Consider the following 18,754-nt stretch of genomic DNA (forward strand, 5'->3'; position numbering starts at 1 on the left):
TGCTTTGTGAATAATGTAAGTCACAAAGGAAAACAAGATGGCAAAAGAACTTTCTACTAGAGATACTGCCCCTATTTTTGACAAGCCTGATCATTTAAATAACAGTACAAGTCTGCTGTCCTTAACTAAGGTAATAAGTATAAAATGTTCCATTTGAACAGAAGAGCTTGTTCAAGATATCCTGTTCTTTTTCTAACAAAACATGTGATGAGAACAACTTATAAGGAGAAATGTCCTTAGACATGGAAACTAAAAATAAGCCTGCTCCTACCAGATTTAAAATATGTCCAGTGAATATATCTCCATAAAAGAAACTCATAATGGAATACAGCCCTCTGTAGGCTTTGGCCCCGACTGCTACTAACTGCTCTTGGCAAATGCTTTCAGTATATTCATATAGTCACCAATAAAAATCTACTCTGAAAGGTTCTGACAGAGACAAAATTAGGAAGGACAGATAAAGTGGAAAGGCAAGGGTATGGATTGTTTACCATCTGAACAAAAAGTCAAAACTTTTTCATTTTAATTTGGCACATGTTTCTTTTTGTTATGTCCAATTGGTAAAAGAGAAAACTGTTACTAGAGGCTTTGGATACATTCACTTGTCCACAAGTCCCTCATAATTCGCATTCATGACAAATTTGGGATACCGATCTCAAAAAGCAATAAGAATCACGAGGTCCCCCATTCTTGAAAAGCCTGCATCTTCATTCCCAGCAGGAAGCTTCTGACTCTTGTGTGAGAAATTCTTTTTTTTGTTTGTTTGTTTGTTTGGAATGTCCCAGCATATCACCAAGGTATGTCATCCTAAAGTGGAGTTCACGTGCCTTGCTTGTGGGAATGGTCACAGAAGGAAAGCTCCACCTTCCTCTCTCAACCCCTCCCCCTGAGACCAGAGAAGATGCGGCATCTGCATCACCTCCAGATTCAGATGACCTTCCCCATTGGGAGTTCCATACCAGGCTTCATTTCACTTAAAAATTGTCATCTGTCTATTAAATTCAGCTAACTATTAAACAAAGTTCATTCACAATAATACTCCAAGTGACAAAGTCAATATTTTAAAATCCTAGCAGGTGGTCCTGCGATCCACACCAACTTGGTACATGGTAGATGTGATATTGATGCTGCAGGGATAGAGGAAGCTAAGCTTGAATATCAAGAGTATAGAGAAGAAATAAAAGAGCAGCTTCCCAGGTGCCTTTAAGATTCTCTTTTATGGCCTTTGAGGTGACTCAGCAGATAACAGTGTTTGCTGCTCACCCTGATGACATGAGTCACATCACAGATTTCCACATAATAGAGAGAATCCATATGGAGGAGTTACCCTGTAATGTCCACAGCTGTGGGCAGGCAGGCAGGCTGGAAGGAAAGAACAGAGGGAAGGGGAGGGGAGAAAAGGAGAGCAAGGGGAGAGGAGGGAAATGAAGGGGAGGGAAGGGAAGGAGAAGAAAGTAAGATGAAGGGAAGAAAAAGTGGTTTAAGAGAAGATTGTGTTTTATTTAAGTTTAGAATAATTCACAAGACTAGAATTGAGCACACTTTTTGAATATCTGCTTATATGATGAGATTTGAGTATCTTATATCTTAATCTGTCCATTCATTCTTTTTTGTTCATTCATTTTTCATTCATTCATTCTTGTATCATTTGCTCATCTTTCAAATAGTAGGTAAGGTCCTCTATATATTAGAGTTATGGGAAGATGGGTAACCAAAGGGATAACTGAAATCAACTGACCTGCTGATTTGGAGGCAATTCCCCCCGAGGACACTGACTTCGTCTATAGTTATATTCTACACAGGGGAGACACATTATAGCCACAAGTTATAATCAGCTTCTTTACTTATAGTTCCCTCCAAGAAATTAAATGGTCAAAGAGTCTACCAAACTCCCTTTCTATGTGAGTTGATACTCTGTTATCTATTTAATATTCTCAAAATTCTGTAAAAGCAGTCAGATGGCATGTGCTAGCTACACCCCTCTTAAACATTAATTCTGACCATGTCTGTGTTCACCAATGATGTTTCATTAATGCCCAAATTCAACAAAACTCCTTGAGTTTGAAGTCTATAATTTAATTGTTGGAAAAGACAGGGCATAGGAGATGCAACAAAAGTTTCAAGTCTACTTCATTTGGCTTTATAACACTCTGGAGAAAAGCTCAGGCTTGGGATGTCTGACTGAAATGTTTGCTCTATTTGTTGATAGTAGGAGCCAGATAGGTTACCAGTTGACACAGCAGGTGCCACTGGTACTTACTCAAGTTTATGGGCCAGCTGACATAAGGAAATGAATCTTTCCAGGTCTCTTTGAGTTTCATGAAAACCTAACCTTAAAAAATGAACACTACAAAAGTCTTAAATTAAAATTAGCTATATTAGGCTTTTCACATTTCATTCAATATTTATGGATTAGTGGTACAACCCAAATATTTTATCTGTAGAGGGAAAGCAAAATTGACACAAAATATGTCTAAGGTGAAATCTTACATACAGTGTGCCTTAGCTGTGCAGCAGTGTATACAAAATTGTATATAGTCAGGTAGAAAACAAAGTCAATTCTAGTTTATAAAGTTAAGTTTTTGCAGGAAAAATAACCTCTGTAACTTTTAGCCTATGTTACTTCATTCTTTCTCTTGGTACTTCTTTCTCTTGACACTGGTCCGAGGAGCCAAAACACATCAGTATGTCCACAGGAGTTAAGCCACCATGATTCTTCCTTCCAGAAACTTTCCATGTTGGGTATGAGTTACAGAAAAATGCTGTGCTGTGGATGTGGCTTCCAAGCTGTGTTGCTCTGTCCCACCACAGGTGTCCCTCGTTCATCTCCTGAAGACTGTTCGGCTGCTGCGTCTTTTGCGCCTCCTCCAGAAGCTGGACCGTTATTCTCAGCACAGTACCATCGTCCTCACCCTGCTCATGTCCATGTTTGCTCTCCTTGCACACTGGATGGCATGTATCTGGTATGTCATTGGAAAAATGGAGAGGGAGGACAACAGCCTTCTCAAGTGGGAAGTCGGTAAGGGCTTCTGTCACGTTTTTCACTGTTAGTTAAAAGGGAATGTTGTGTCGACTTTGGGGAAAATGAAAGTTGTGTTTGTGTATATATTATTCTATTCATTTGTCTACTAAAGTTTTTATACTACATTACATAGGCAATTCTCATCTGTGTACATGATGTGTATTTAGTGCATTTTAAATACTCTGCTGCTCTCCTATTCCATACCCCTCCACACTCCTTTCAATTCTCTTTATCTTCTATACAATCATATAGATATGTTTCTTCTTACTGACATTTCTTCCCCCCCCCCCCAATTTAAAGTACAAGTGATGAAAGTCTTCTTTAAGAACCTTGCATTGTTTGTAAAATTCATCAGGTTCAAGTTTTAGGCCAAAGAAACTTTAAAAGCTCTCTAAGATGTTCAAACTGTCTAGTGAGGATGTGCCAGTTGTTGGCTAAGTTTGCCAATCTACCTTGGCATTTTTCCAGTGCAGAGCTAGCAGCAGTAAATCATGGGAAACTGCTCTGAGACCCTCACTAAGCTGTTGAACCACAAGAAAACAGTTGTTTATATCTGAGCTGGTCTCCTAAGGGAAAAGAAGATGAGCCTTTCTTTTTTCCATTAGGACAGGGAACTGAGAAAACGGCGTATCATATGCAGAGGATCGGTGATGGCAGAGAAGACAGGATCATTTACAAATATTTACAGCATTCAGTAGTTCCACAATCCATAAAAGTTTAGGATTTCTCTTTCAAGCGTTACATAACTTTGCATAAATGAATGTAAAATACCAAGCACAGGAGCACATTTTAAAACCCATGTTAATCATGGGAATTTATAGAAAGCAAGAAGTATAAAGAAGTAGATACCTGCTATTCTAAACTAGCCACCATCTTTGCACAGCCCCACTCTATAGAGCTATTCCAGTGCCCTTTATTGGAGGCCTGTTGTTTTTATTTTTGTTTGGATAAAGAATCTACTTTACGAAATCTATGCTTCAGAAGAATCTATCATTTTAGTTGGCACAAATGCTCTCACTTATAGTCTCCACCAAAAGTCAATCTTGAAGCTTTGAAAGAAGCCCAGACCTTTGCAGAGAGGGCTTAGTCTAATAAGCAACTCCTAGAAAGAGAAGTACCAAGTGTGTCCCTTTGCTGAGGAAGCTATGCAGAGCTATGCTGGCTGTACTAAACAACCCTCTCTCACCACAGGGTGTGTAGAATAACCTTCATAAGCCATCCCTGAAGGGCGAGCTGGAGATTTTGAGGAAGCAAGTTAAAGAATGTTAATTCCCTTCCCAGGTTATTTAAAAACAAACAAAACAAACAAACAAACAAACAAACAAAAATCATGTGACCATGTTTCACCTGAGCTCCAGAAAGCACCTAAGCTTTTCTTCTGAAAAGAGTTGGCCTTTCTTCCTTTACAAAGCACGTTTTAGATATCTGGCTATGGTTTTGGATTCTCAGAAATGAAGTAAGGGCAAAAATAACTCTGTTGAGTGGAAAGCAAGGGTGTCCTAGATTTTTTAAAAAATGAGATTCATCTGGAGAAAGATGGAGAAGAGATAGGTGAGAAAGTCATGTCTGATGTCACTGATGCCATCTGTCTCCCCGAGGTGCTCCAGGGTTGTCCCAATGTGGTTCAGTGAGTGGTAGGATTCGATGTCTGGATGTCTGCCCTTTGTTTTCAGTCTATATTAAAATTCTTTCTTGTGGTCAGCATTCAATTCAGTCTTAGGCCTGGGCTGATATTCTTCGGATCCCAGACCTATCCATCGATGTTAATTTGTAAGGGATGTCGTCTGAGAGAGTCTAGGTGGGGAAAAACCCAGCTTCTACACACTCTCAAATCAAGTTAGATGAGGAATCATTTTGTTTACACTTCTACCATGTCAGCTGTGCTACAGACATGCAACCTAGATTTCAATTTTTCTCCCCTAAAATATGCAGAGTTGTTTTGTTCCTAAGACAAAGGGAGTCAGCCACCTGAACTGTACCAGGATTAGCCCTGACCAGAGGTTGTAAGGCAGATTGGTACACCACAGTGGCAGGAAAGCTTGGGCATCACATCTGTAAATATTGGGTTTGCATTCATTTAGTTCAGCACTCTGCACCACAATTCCTTTGTCTACAACATATGAACCTCACTTAACTGAACAGTCTCTTTCTGGATTCCATGGTATATACATATATGGTTCTCATGAAAACACATATTTAAAATTGTATGCTTCCTAAGAATATATGGAATATATGTTCTCATCACAGATAAGCATCCATTGACCATCTGCTGCAGCCACCATAAGCTAGGTTGAGGGTGTATCCGCAGGCTTTGCTAAAATCATGGCTTGTCACAGAATCGCTACTATTTTTTTTTCACTCAGATAAGGTAAAAGTAATTCCCGTTGGAGAATTAGATATCCTGTCTAAATGGCCCTTGGGATGTGATTAGGAAGGAGGTATGCTCATTATGCCTGTAAATATATTCGGACAAGGTCTGGACAAGGACTTTCCCTCCCTCTAAAATTATTTGTATAGTTTGTATACTTATTAAATCATATGCCAGCGGAAATTTGTCTTCATACTAAACAATCTGAGATTTTTCTACCTGTTAGTTCATTTTTGCTGTGTAATTCTTCTCAGTAGTGCTAAGTTTTATTTGTTTTTGTTCCAATTACCATAAATCAAAACTACACCACATAAATAAAATCCTGTTAGAGAACACATTGTTCTTTACTTTTGTGGCTAAGGTATAGAGCAGGGTTATCTGTCTGAACGATAAATCTCTTCCTAATCATTGTCAGTTATCCAATTACTCTTCTTTTGTCCTTGGCAAGTTCAATACCGGCAGCTAACGTGCTTTGATATTTTGCTTCTAAATAAACCCAAGTTCATCTTTAAGCCTGGCCAATGCCAATTTTTATAAGTTGTCTACTTTTAGAATGGACACTTTGTGGTTGTTGGCTTAGGAGATCAGAAACTGATTGTAAAATGGTTTGTCTGGTGCTCTATTTCAGTTTGTATTTTCATATATTTGAATGTATTATCTAGACAATTTTGAAGTTTGTCTGTCTGTTTATGACTAAGAAGGACCTATGTCCATTTTTTTTATGAAATGAGGAGAATCAAGGTGTAGGTTATACAAGCCCTATATGGAAAATGTTGGCTTTTCCTCTACTGTGGCTTCTATTTAGGATATAGTTGTTGGCAAAGTTAGATGGATTAGTAGTCATGGTCATTAGGTTACTAAGTGGTATTCGTGGTTCAGGAACCTAGACTCCCAAACTTGTCTAGAAGTCTTTCTATATCTCAAATATTAGGAAAATTATAAGGAACATCTGTTTGGAAAACTTTTTCCGGCTAAGAAAGAGAGAATAAATGGGATTTGCTCATTTGCCTGAGAAGTGTCCATTGTGCGCTTGGTTCTGTCTACCAAAACTAATTTATTGGATGTCACAGAGAAAAAGCTTAAACTATTTATTCTTCCTCTATAGCTTGTGCTTATTGCTAAGGTAGAGCTGATAGGAAAGGCTAATAAGCTTTATAAAAGTAAGTTGATGTCCTCGTTCTTAATACAGAACGGCAGGATACAGGGAGAAACAATTAATTTTGCTTCCTCTCCCAGGACTGTAAAATGGCAATAGTGCTGTAGGTCTCTTTGGGGTTGCCAGTATTAAGATATCAAACACAGACATATACGTGAGGCATATACGTGAGGCATATACGTGAGGCATATACGTGAGGCATATACGTGAGGCATATACGTGAGGCATATACGTGGGAGCTGTTTCAGGGCTTGCTGTGCAGTGCTGGGATCCTGAGTTTGGATTATCATGTAGAAGCAAGATGTTGACCAACAGATGCGGTTGCCATTTGTGAATCCACACTCCCATGCATGCACACAAACTCCTTCATATATACATACCACACACATTCAAAGGTGAGGCAGAAGAAAAGTAAGGTCTTTGGCCTTGAAGTCACTGTCAATATGTGCTGTCATTATAATACGATGACGACTACTCTTATTATAGAAACCAATGAATATCATTTTGCATAGGAAGTTTATTTAGAAGGTAATTTCAGAGTGTTGCCATTTGATTTAGTTATTGTGCTCAAGAAGTCACCTTTAGGAGATTTTATTCTGAGCTTTAATAGAGTTAACATAATGGGTAGGTCCAGTACCCACCCTGAACCTGCTGTTAAGTGTGACAGTTTTATGGAATGTGGATAGAGGGTAACATTTAACTCTATATTAAAAAAACATATCACAAGTGAATTTGAGAGTTCTTTTTAAAGGTTGCAGTTGGCTGCAAAGAAATGTTTTGATTGGCCTCTTGCAGAGTCTGTATTGCTTATTTTCTATGAGAATCTTCGATACAGGTAAACTCTGTGACATGGTCTTGGAATATTACTCAATAGTGGAGCACTTACTAATTATGCCACAGGCACTGGATTCCACCTCCAGAGCTGCCAAAATGGTAGTGTAAGGCCTCTCAGGCTTCCATATGTCTCAGTACATAGATGTGCATTTTGTTGTAATTATTATCACTTGTAGAATTCAATTAATGGCAGCTGTAAAGTTCAGTTAATGACACTGAATCTGCTTTTAAAGAGCTCCATTGGGATCTTAATTAAGAAAGACTCAGTTTCAAGCTGCTACTATTTAGATTTGAATCTACCTCAAGGATTTGCAAGCCTGTGATTTTTCCCAAATTGATGCCCATTTTTGAATTTCCTGACTGCTTCTAGTTTTCTCATCGGTAGCAGGTGTGGCTGTACAGCTCCTCCAAAAATCTGCCTCATGTGGTCTCAGGTGCATTGCAAGCTTCTGCTCATGGCTTCCATAGTTGCCACCTTTGCTCCTACCAAGAATGGAGGACATCTTCAAACTCTCTGGCCTCCCTACCCCCAGAGGGGCCTCTCCAACAGTAGTTATGGAGTGAGCCTTGTGCTTCACTCATATTCTGAATTACAAAAGCAAAAAAGAGATCTATTATCTGGACACATGGACTCAGTTCATAGAACAAATCTTGGGAAAAGAGCTATAGGAACACAATAAAAAATGAAAAGAAATTTGGAAGCTGTCCTACAAATATTGGGGTGCGATGTTAGCTTACCATGCCTCCACTGTTTCATGGACCCTGAAGGGTGAATATATAATGACAACATATTAGTCACATACCATCAAATATCTAATATCTACAGACTGCCACGACATAGAGAGACTCAGTTTTTGGTTCATTTCTGTTGCTATGAGAAAACATCCTGATGAAAACCGACTTTGGGATGAAAAGTGTTTATTGTCCATCATTGAGTCAAGGCACGAACTTAAGCAGCTAGTCACATCTGTAGTCACATCTGTAGTCACATCTGTAGTCACATCTGTAGTCACATCTGTAGTCACATCTGTAGTCAAGAGAAGAGAGAAGTGAATGTGCAACTACTTGCTTTTAGCATCCCCCCTCCCCCATAGTGTTCAGTAACTCCTAGGAATAGTGCCACCCATAATGGGCTGGGTCTTCCCATATCAATTAACAATCAAGACAATCCCCCACAAACATCCCCACAGACTAGTTTAATTAAGATAATTATTCCTCATTAAGATTGTCTCGGCAATTAATTCTAAGTTATAGCATCTTAACAGTTAAAACTAGCCAGTACAGACTCCTTCCCTTTTATCCTGTCTCTAGATTACATATGCAGTAGAGAAATTCCTCCACTAAGTAATATATTAGCGAGCCAGACAAAAATTTAAAAAGTAAAAAGAAGGCAAAAAGGACAAACGTCTAACATCTTTAATCTTATACTTAAGAACTGTAATAAAGTTGATAAAACACAGAGGGATTTTTAACATCTGTGAGTCACAAGGCTCTCAGAGATGTCATCAGGTCAAGTGGTACTGGCTGGACTGTGGGAACTGGGTAATGCTCCATGCATCTTGCTTGCTATAACACGCTCTTTACTCCTAATGCAAGCATAACATTCCCTTAGTTAAACTCATCCCAGTCAGTATTTCCATCTTGCACCTAAATATTGTTCCATGATCTTTCTCAAATTTCTCAATTTAAGATCATAACAGGCTGGACTTTGAAATAAGTTATCTACAAAGGCATGGAAGGCAGTTTATAATGGAAGAGATGGTTTGTCTCTTAACTCCTAGGTTGGAGTAGGCTTATCTTTTGTGGATATGCAAAATCTCCCCATCTCTGTCTGTCTCTGTGTCTGCCTGTCTCTGTGTCTGTCTCTGTCTCTCTCTATCTCTCTGTCTCTCTCTCTGTCTCTCTCTCTCTCTCTCTCTCTCTCTCTCTCTCTCACACACACACACACACATGTCAGGAGAGCGTAGAATGGGAGAAGAGTATTCATGTCACTTAGAATATTTCATTGATAAGTTTAGTGCTAAGCCACTTGAACTTCATTTGATAAAGCATCACAAATCTTATAGACTGGGAAGAGGGTCTCTAGCTATAGTTATTAACTGCTAAGTATGTGTAAGCCTCTTGTAAGGGAGGGAAAACTGACCAGGCCTGTGTATGGTAAGCTGATTACTTCAATAAGTGAACAAAACCCTCCTCCTCGAGCATACAGGATGTATTAGGGGTTTATACACTGTCTTATAGGGTTTTGTTTTTTCTATTTTCTCTATTTTCATTCTTTCTTTTGTCCTTTCTTTTCTCTTTTGTTCTTGGCTTTTCAATAAAGGTCTTTCTGTGTAGCCTTGGCTGTTCTGGAACTCCCTGTGTACACCATGCTGACCTCAGACCCATAGAGATCTGCCTGCCTATGCCTCCAAATTGCTGACATTAAGACATATGCCACCATTGCCTGACTTACTTCATATGTTTTACAGAAATTATCATGAAATCTCTTCAAGACATGGCTTTCCCATAAGATTCACATTGTGGGGAACCCCTAAGATAAAGAAGGGAGTGGTTGTGGAAGATTGTCAGTGGGACTAGAGAGTTTATTGGGCTGGAGCACTTACTGCTTATGATGATTTGAACGATATATCTTTTATAAGTCTTGGGCCTTTACAAACAGACCCCCCAGGGATCCTAGAGACTAAACCACTAACCAAAGAGTACACATGGTGGGATCCATGGCTCCAGCTGAATATGTAGCAGAGGATGGCCTTATCAGGCACCAATAGGAGGAAAGACCCTTGATCCCACTGGATGCCCCAGTGTAGGGGTATGCCAGGGAGGTGAGATGGGTATGGGCGGGTGGGTGGGGGAGGACCATCATAAAAGTAGGGGGAGGAGGGATGAGATAGGGAGTTTGCAGAAGGGAAACTGGGAAAGGGGATAACATTTGAAACATAAATAAATAAAATATCAAATTTTTAAAAAGTCTTGGCCCTTTTAATACTTGGTCTCAAGTTGGTGAAACTATTTAGGAAGGATTAGGAAGTCTGGACTTGTTGGAGGGGGGTGGGCCTTGAAGTTTCAAAAGCCTATTACTGTCCCCAGTGTGCTCTTTGCTTCCTGTTTGTGAATGTGGTTAATTCTCAGTTGCTACTCCGGGCGTCCTACCTGCTGTCATCCTTTTTGCCAGTTCTGTGATGGACTTCTATTGTTTTGGAACTGGAAGTCCCAAATAAACCCTTCTATAAATTTCCTTAGTCGCTGAGTCTTATCCCAGCAATGGAAAAGTAACAAATACACTGCTCTTGTCAAGGAACCACATTCAGTTCCCAGCTACAACACTGAGTGACTCCTAAAACCCTGTAACTCCAGCTCCAGGGAATCATGAGCCCTCTTCTGGCCTCTGTGGGAGCATGAGTGCAATGCACATAACCCTACACAGAATTTAAAATAGTAAAAAGAAATCCTAGAAGAAGGGCACAGAAAAGCATACAAACAGAGCTCCTGTAGAGCACTTCTGGGAGCTCTGAGGACTACCTGGCATTGTTTCTGTTGGTTTTGTTTTTTCTGGAACAGTGGACTACTAAGTAGCCTAGGCTGCCTTCAAACTCATAATCATTCTGCCTTAGTGCCCTGAAATTACAGGGGACTAACTAGCCAACCTAGCTTCTAATCCTTTTTAAAAACAGTGCCTCTAATTTTAAATTCTCACTGGAGCCACCATAGACCTCAAAACACATGTCACTATGTCTATGGTGCAGCCCAACCCCTTCCTTTGCACCAAGCTCCCAGAAGACTTGGTTGCTTGCAGTGTACCTTTCAGTGCTTTCAGTAGCTAGGCTGTGGAAGTCTTGCAGTTGGAGGAGTCATATGCAGCAAGTAATAAAGAGTTCTAATCAGAAGCCACACAGAGCCTCCTATCTTCTCCCACTGCCTTCACTCTTTCTAATTTCTTTGTTCCTGATACATGGTGAAGGTCTACTAGAACATAACAGCCACCACCACTAAAGCAATGTGGCAGATCTCCTCATTACCAGAAATGTTCCACGTCGCTATTAGTTATGGGAAATGAAAACCGAATACTGTATTTGAAGAGTCTCTCGTTCCCTATTCAGTTTTGGAAGATAGCTTCTAGAAAACAGAAAATATTTCCATCTTTGCTGTAGAAATCAAATGCTTTGTTTTCTTTTTAAAACCCAGACTCCAGTATATCATTCATGTTACTCATATTGGAGAAATGAAGAAATTAAAAATATCCATCCACATTGTTGTAATCTGATCTTGTGTTTAAAACATATTAGGCATTTTGAGATAATGAAGGGAAAAAAAGGAGCTTTCAATGACATGTCTCAGTTCTTTCTGAAAGAACCTCTATATTTCAGGTAGTCAGACAGCTGACAGGATTCCAGGTCACCGGGACTGTGGGGAGAGTTGGGCAAAGTCACACACAGAGAACAGTGTGCCCAGAATATTTTTTGCCACAGACTGCCTACATGATATCACACTGTAGGACACAAGTTCACAGCCACAAGGCTTCTATTGTTATAGAAATTTGAGAAAAGCAGTCCATTTTCACTCCTGTCCTGGAGGACTTGAAGGCATAACACAATCTACAGAATTCTGAAGAATGGGTTACAACTAGATTGAATGAAATCTTTTGGTGCTTGTTGTTAGTTTCTGCTGACAATTTAACAGCCTATAAGCTTGAGGAAGAAACAAACAAACAAATAAATGAACAACATGCCATAAGAAATGTTATTACACTTAGTATTATAATAGGAAAGAAAACTAATAATTTTAATCTTTTTATAATAAAGAAAACCACACATAACACCTCTTAGTAAATCTTTACTAGAGAAAGATTATACTCATATATGCAATAGAAACAATAAATAATACCTAACTGGAGAGTCACAAATGAGGTTAAATAAGGCTGTGTAAAGGCAGCTTGGGAACAGAAGTATGCCATGGGATTACAGTGTGGAATTGTGTTATAGTTAACAATATACACAAAAGTGTATGAATACAGACATGTATGTATAAGTAGACAAATATAGATGCTCTTTATGCCACAAACACCTGTCTATACTTCATCTAATCCAGTCTAATCAAGATGAGCAAAGTGCACATAAGATCATTCTATTATATTAACAGAAGAAGAATTTCTGGCATCAGTCTTCAGTCAGTGATTAGAAATAAATCATTCCATTTCTATATTACTTAACAATATCTCATTCTTTGTATGGTTAACAAACCACATACTCATTAATTAAAAGTGAACTGCTATAAAGTGCTGGCAATAAGCAGAGGATGTCAGACATTGGGACACTGTTGCTGTTAAATAGTGTATTTGTTGTGGAGACTTTTGAATTTCCTCGGTATTCAATCCCACTTAAGAATGGATTGGATTGTTTATCCTATGGAACCTGGTAGTACTTAGAATAAGTACAGCTATGGTTAAGTGTTCATAGGAGTCATTATAAAGCCATTTTGCTTTTCTGGTTATTGTGTCATTATCTGCATTGTAACACCATAACTTGGTTCCTGCCACATTTGAATATTTATCTCTGACCTTTTAAACTTTTAAAAATTAATTGATTTCATAAACTATATTTTGAGTGAAGGATTATTTTTAATAAAAGTGAAAGTACATTTTGATCGTATTCTTTTACCTCCCCCAATTTCTTCTCTATCTCTGTCTCTGTCTCTCTCTGTCTCTCTGTCTCTCTCTCTCTCTCAAAAAAAAATAGAAACAGAAAAACAAAATTTAAAACAAGCAAACAAAAAGTATCAAAACAAAAAAAACTGCACAAAAAAACCATATAGTCTGTTTTGAGTTGGTCAACAATTCTTGGGCAAGAAGCCTGATGTGAAGTTTGGTTGATATACCCCATTGGAGAAAGTAGGGTCCCCCCCCCATTTCCCGTGAGGTATCAATAGCAACTGGTTTCTGGGTTAGGGGTAGGACTCTGCTCACATTCCATTCTAAGTTTGGCATTGTGTGTGTGTGTGTGTGTGTGTGTGTGTGTGTGTGTGTGTGTGTGTGGTTAGAACCTATACTGGTCTTGTGAATGCCATCACGTCTTTCTGATATCATATGTACATCAGCCGTGTGTGTGTCTGAACGATGTTGCTATCTTCCTTGGACTCATTCACCACCTGTGACTCCCATAGTATTTCTGCCTCCTCTTCTACATAGACACCTTAAGTATTGAAGAAAATGGTTTGATGAAGACCTCCCATTTAGAACTGATGCTCTCTCACTCTGCCCATTGTCCAGTTGTGTGTTAATTACAGGCTACTGCAAGAAGCTTCTCATGAGGGTTGGGTGGTGCTCTTATCTGAATTCCAGTCTAGTATGAGACTGGAGAATAGTAGAGAATGGTTCTGTGGGTTGAAGGAGTCATAAAGGGTTGGAAATGACATAGAATGGAAGGTGGAAAAGGGCAGCAGGGAAGAACTATGGGGGAAATCTTGGGTCTTCAAAGACAAGAGTCCTAAAAGGATAAACATGGTCTAGGGTGACCTCTTCTCTTAATCTACTTGGTTTCCAGCCTTTTCATTCGTCAGACTTTCTGACAACCCCATGAAAACAATTGCTTACTTTCAACTGTTTTTTTCCCTCTCTATTATCATGAATTATTACTGGCTTTTCATCAGTTAATTTGAGTTGTTAGAAAGCTTCTATGTATAACACTCTTTCTATTTATGATTAGTAAATAAAATCTTCACTTACCATTCCAGTAAGGAAGAATGCCTTCAAACTTCATAAGCCACATGCACACACAGAGACAAACATGCACATTCATATAAATAAAATTGGAAACACTTAAAATTTTTATCACTTTCAGACCCCTAAACTTTAATGATAGAACTAAAACCTAGAACATTCAACTTATCATCCTGAGGATAAAAGATTCTTGAAAAGCTAAGATTTGTAATTCAGATTAATTATTATTACTCTCCAGTGATGGCATTGTTACCTCAAGTGGATTAAAATGTGTGGTGTATATTTTATTAAAATTCTTATATTATTTCTCCTGTCATGCCTTCTATGAATTTTGATTTTCCTTAATAGCTTTATATTTTTGATACTGCATTGAATTTGTCTATTGCTATTGTAATTTTTATTAATTAACTTTGTTCTTAGACATTTCACGTATACATATTGTAAGCCCTCAAGGTGAGCTAGTAGCCAGATTCCACCCCTAAGGACATCCAAATACCAGGTTCCACCCATAAAACACTCTATCCCCCCTAACAGCCAGATGCAGTCTCCACCCTACAGAGTACAAAATCCCAAGTTCTGGACTTGAAATCCCACCAATACCCACCCTGGAAAGCTACACACATACACACACACACACACACACACACACACACACACACACACGAAATCCTATATAAACCTTGCCTTCTGCTCAGTTCTCTGCTGTTTCTTGCCTGAAGAGAGTTAGACGCCCTCTTGGGTCCTTCCCTGTCAATAAATCTCTTGTGTGAACATTGTTATGTGGCTTTCAACTACCAAGATATCTATCCTTCCAAAGCTGTAACACATTTTACAGAGTGACCATTGTCACCATCCATGTCCCTATCACCTCTTTCTCCTCTCCTTAACTCCACAAGTCTTTCTCTGCCATTCATGTCTACTCATTTTGGTTTTGACCCCCTGAGATTAAACAAGGCCATATGTGTTACCATAAGTTTGGCATTAGTCACTGAAATCTAGTAGGCTTGGCTGTGGGTACACATCTAGCAAAAGTGATTTCTTCAGCCTTTTCCAGAGTCTTGTTTAGAGGTAGAGAGTGAGTCCCCTCTTCCTTGAATGATTAGTGGTTGGTCTTGTGTAGGTTAATATAGGCAGTTAAAGAGTTTAGGAGTGCAAAGGTTGGATATAAATAATGCCATTTTGTAGCTCTTCACCCTGTCTTCTAGTTCTTATGTAATTTCATATTACCTGGTTATATCTAGGCAGAAAATTGCAAGCAATGGTTTCAGCCATATGCCCCTTACCAGGATAACGACTTAATGATTTAAAGGCCCTCTTTACTCCCTATCCTGTTCTTCCTTCCTTTTGTGTTTCCTGATGGGGTAAATGGTGCAAACACAGGTCCATCCTTTGTTTGGCACAGTTCATAGCTCTTAAATCCAGAGATCTCACCCACAGAGATGGTTTTTCAGTCTTCAGAGATGTTCTTGAATCTTAAACATCTTTGCATGCCACCACAGACTGACTTGGGAGAGAATCTCCTATCAGTGTATTTTGCAGTCTGGTTTCTTTATGACACACCTGTGATGTCAACCCCTGGACATGATACTGCTTTTGGACTCTTCCTTTCTAGCCTATGGTGTTTTCCTGAGTGCTTTGACTACTAGGATCACTGATTATGGCTCTCAAAAGTGACCTGTGTCACACATAAAATGCTAATTTTACAGTGGCCTTTACAAAGGCAAACTATGCTTAGGAAGAACAAAACTTTGGTTTGTGTGAGTCAGATTTAGCTGATCTGAAGTTCAGGTCTAACCGGCTAATTAATTAATTAATTGTCATATGCCCCCTCTCTCAGCTTCTTCATATCCTTTTTAGGATAGTTCATTCAGTCCCATTAATTAAATGTGGCATTTAAACCATATTTAATTATGATTTATGACATTATTAGACGTCATTTTTCCATTGAGAGTCTAATTTTGCACTATTATTTCAACATTTTAATTATTGTACTATCTAAAGCTTAGTAAAGTAAGCAGAGTGAGATCCATTCTAATCTGCCTTTTTCCTTAAATCAATACTATAAGAAAATTACTTTCATTAAAATCCAAATGGGATTTTAGTTGGAGTTCACTTTAGAAACAAGATTGAAAATAGTTCTTTTGTAGCACTGAGATATTTTTGGCAGAAGGTTATGATATTCAGTTTCCATTTATTCAAAAATATGCTGTTATAAATAAGTAAAATTATGCATTTTTCATACAAGTTGCATATATTTCTTGTTTATATCTAACCATTTTAGATTTTTGTACTTCCATGAGTGAAATTCACTTTCCATTGATTCTGTTATAATCATGACTGAACAAAAAGCTGAGAGTTTTTAAATGTTATTTCATGGAAATTGCAAGTAATACATACCTAATGTGCTTCATAAACTTTAATTCATTCCTTGTAGTTTCAAAAGATAATCAAATCTATAAGTACTAATAAATTTTATTTGTCTTATCTGTTAGTTTGAGGAAGTTATTTACTTTATTGACTACTCAGATATTTAGAGATGATTTAAATACCAACATATTATTTTTATTGTTGTTTTTGTTGCTACAGATTGATAATCCAGAAAAGTTTGATTCTTTTTAAGGAAAAAGTTCATCACATTTATTTATTTGGTTAGTTAGTTAGCTGTGGTACACATGTCATAAGACAACTGTCAAGAGAGAATCTCTCCTTCAACCATGTGGGTACAAGATAGAAAAATCAGATCATCAGATTTGGCTACAAAAGCCTTTACCCACTGAGTCATCTCTTTGTCTCCCACTACCCCCCAACGCCCAATCATGTATCACGTTGAGAGTGGAAGAAATAGTCTTCTGCAGAGAGACAATCCCCTGATTGCTTACCTAATACCAAGTCTTCAGCCCTGAAACCATATAGATACAAGTAACATTATATGAATTGAGCAAGTTTTACTTTTATATTCAGGAATACACACACACACACATGCACACACACACATGAAACTACAAAGAAAAAAAGGCCACACATTTAAGAGAGAGCAAAGGAGTGTACATGGGCACCATTGTACATGGGCACCGTTGGAAGAGGAAAGCTGAAATAATGATTCACTTATATTTTAATTTCAAAATAAAAAATAAATATACAGTAATATTTATATGTTTCTTAGAAAACCAAGAAATGATGGTATAATTCTTTCTCTGGAGACTGGCATCTCCAGCCAAGTCCTTCTACTAAGTAGCTTTATGACCTTAGAGTTTCTACCAAACCATAATATCTTTTAAATTTGGATATTTAGTTAATTATTAGTGAATCTAAGGTTTTCTTGAGCCATAAATCCTTTGAAAAAAATGACTGAGAAGTGGAGATCATCAGTCATGACAAGTTTATATACCCACATATAAATAATGTTTTGCATGAAGTTAGAAATTGCCAGTCTATTTTATTACGTTCTTTAATGTGTTTCTAATAGACAAATAAAATTAGAATGTTGTAGAAGTAGTTGACTTCTCAAATTGAATTTAATGTAAAGATCTGACCTTTAAGAAAATTGTCTTGCACCTGAGTCTTAACTTCTTAGCTGTGTGGAACAATTGACACCTAGAGGTTGACGTGTATTTTGTTGACAGTAAATCTGCTCTCAGGGAGTCTGTCCTGTAGAGTTTTAGTCATACCAGCAAGCTTTCAGGATAGTCGGGAGCAATAAATGCCTCCTAATAGCTTCTGCTTCTGGCATTTGGACAGTGTTCCAACTTGCCCAGTGGTTGAGATCCTGCACAAGGTAGCCCTTCCCTCCAAGGGCTCCTTTTAGCTGTGTACTCAATAACTTTATGAAACTGGGTTGTCTCCATTTAAGTCACTCTTTCACATGGACCAAGCTTGAATCATAGATCCATGGCTGTTGATGTCAGAGGGATCTTAGATATGAAATATTCTAAAGCCTTGATTTTTTTCCTTTCTATAATAAAATTTCATTATTTTAAAAAAGTGCCTTGAAATAAAAGTTCTAATCCTGTTTCAATAATTTGTTTCCATTTATATAACTAGGTGGCCACTATGTCACTGGCAAGGTGGCTCATTGGGCAAATGTACTTGCTGCCAAGCCTACTAGCCTGAATTCAGGCCTCTCTTCTTCCCTCTTCCTGCTCACTCTTCTAAATTCCGTGTAAATTTAGATGCTATGTCTAAAAAAAAAAATTATACTATGAAACCAGTGTGGGCTATTTGTCACATAATGCTATGTAAATAATCACAAATGTAAAAAGCTGTTATGGTAATTATAGTATTCATTATTATTTGTATATAATTGAGATATGCCAACCTTGCTTATCACCAAGTAGTGTTATTGTCAACACCTCCCTGTATACAAGAAAACAGTCACACATTGATTAGATAACTTCTTTCTGATCAGAAAAGCTGAAGCTCCTAGGGCTAGGCATTCTGCATTGCCTTTTCTTTTAGCCTTTTACTTCCTCTCTCAGATTTGTCCTTAGTTCCTATTACATGAATATAAACACTATGTATTTATTGTTAACTGATGGAATTCTATTGTACAATAACTCTTCTTGGTTGATTTATTCTCCTTCCACTGAGATAATATCAGGTTTTTGCATTATTATTACACAGATAATGATCAATGGGCAATAAGTACAAGTTTCCTTACAT

At 38.1% G+C, this 18,754-nt stretch overlaps 1 protein-coding gene across 1 annotated transcript in view; it reads left to right on the forward strand.

Annotated features, from left to right (window-relative positions):
• Kcnh8 (potassium voltage-gated channel, subfamily H (eag-related), member 8) overlaps positions 1–18,754 on the forward strand; it is a 376,486-nt gene that overhangs the window by 233,535 nt on the left and 124,197 nt on the right. The window contains exon 7 of the mRNA NM_001031811.2: positions 2,812–3,019. Within this exon, the coding sequence (NP_001026981.2) occupies positions 2,812–3,019 (208 nt within the window). The remainder of the gene's footprint in view (positions 1–2,811; positions 3,020–18,754) is intronic.

This window comes from Mus musculus, chromosome 17 (assembly GCF_000001635.26).
Source record: "Mus musculus strain C57BL/6J chromosome 17, GRCm38.p6 C57BL/6J".
Lineage (NCBI taxonomy): Eukaryota > Metazoa > Chordata > Mammalia > Rodentia > Muridae > Mus > Mus musculus.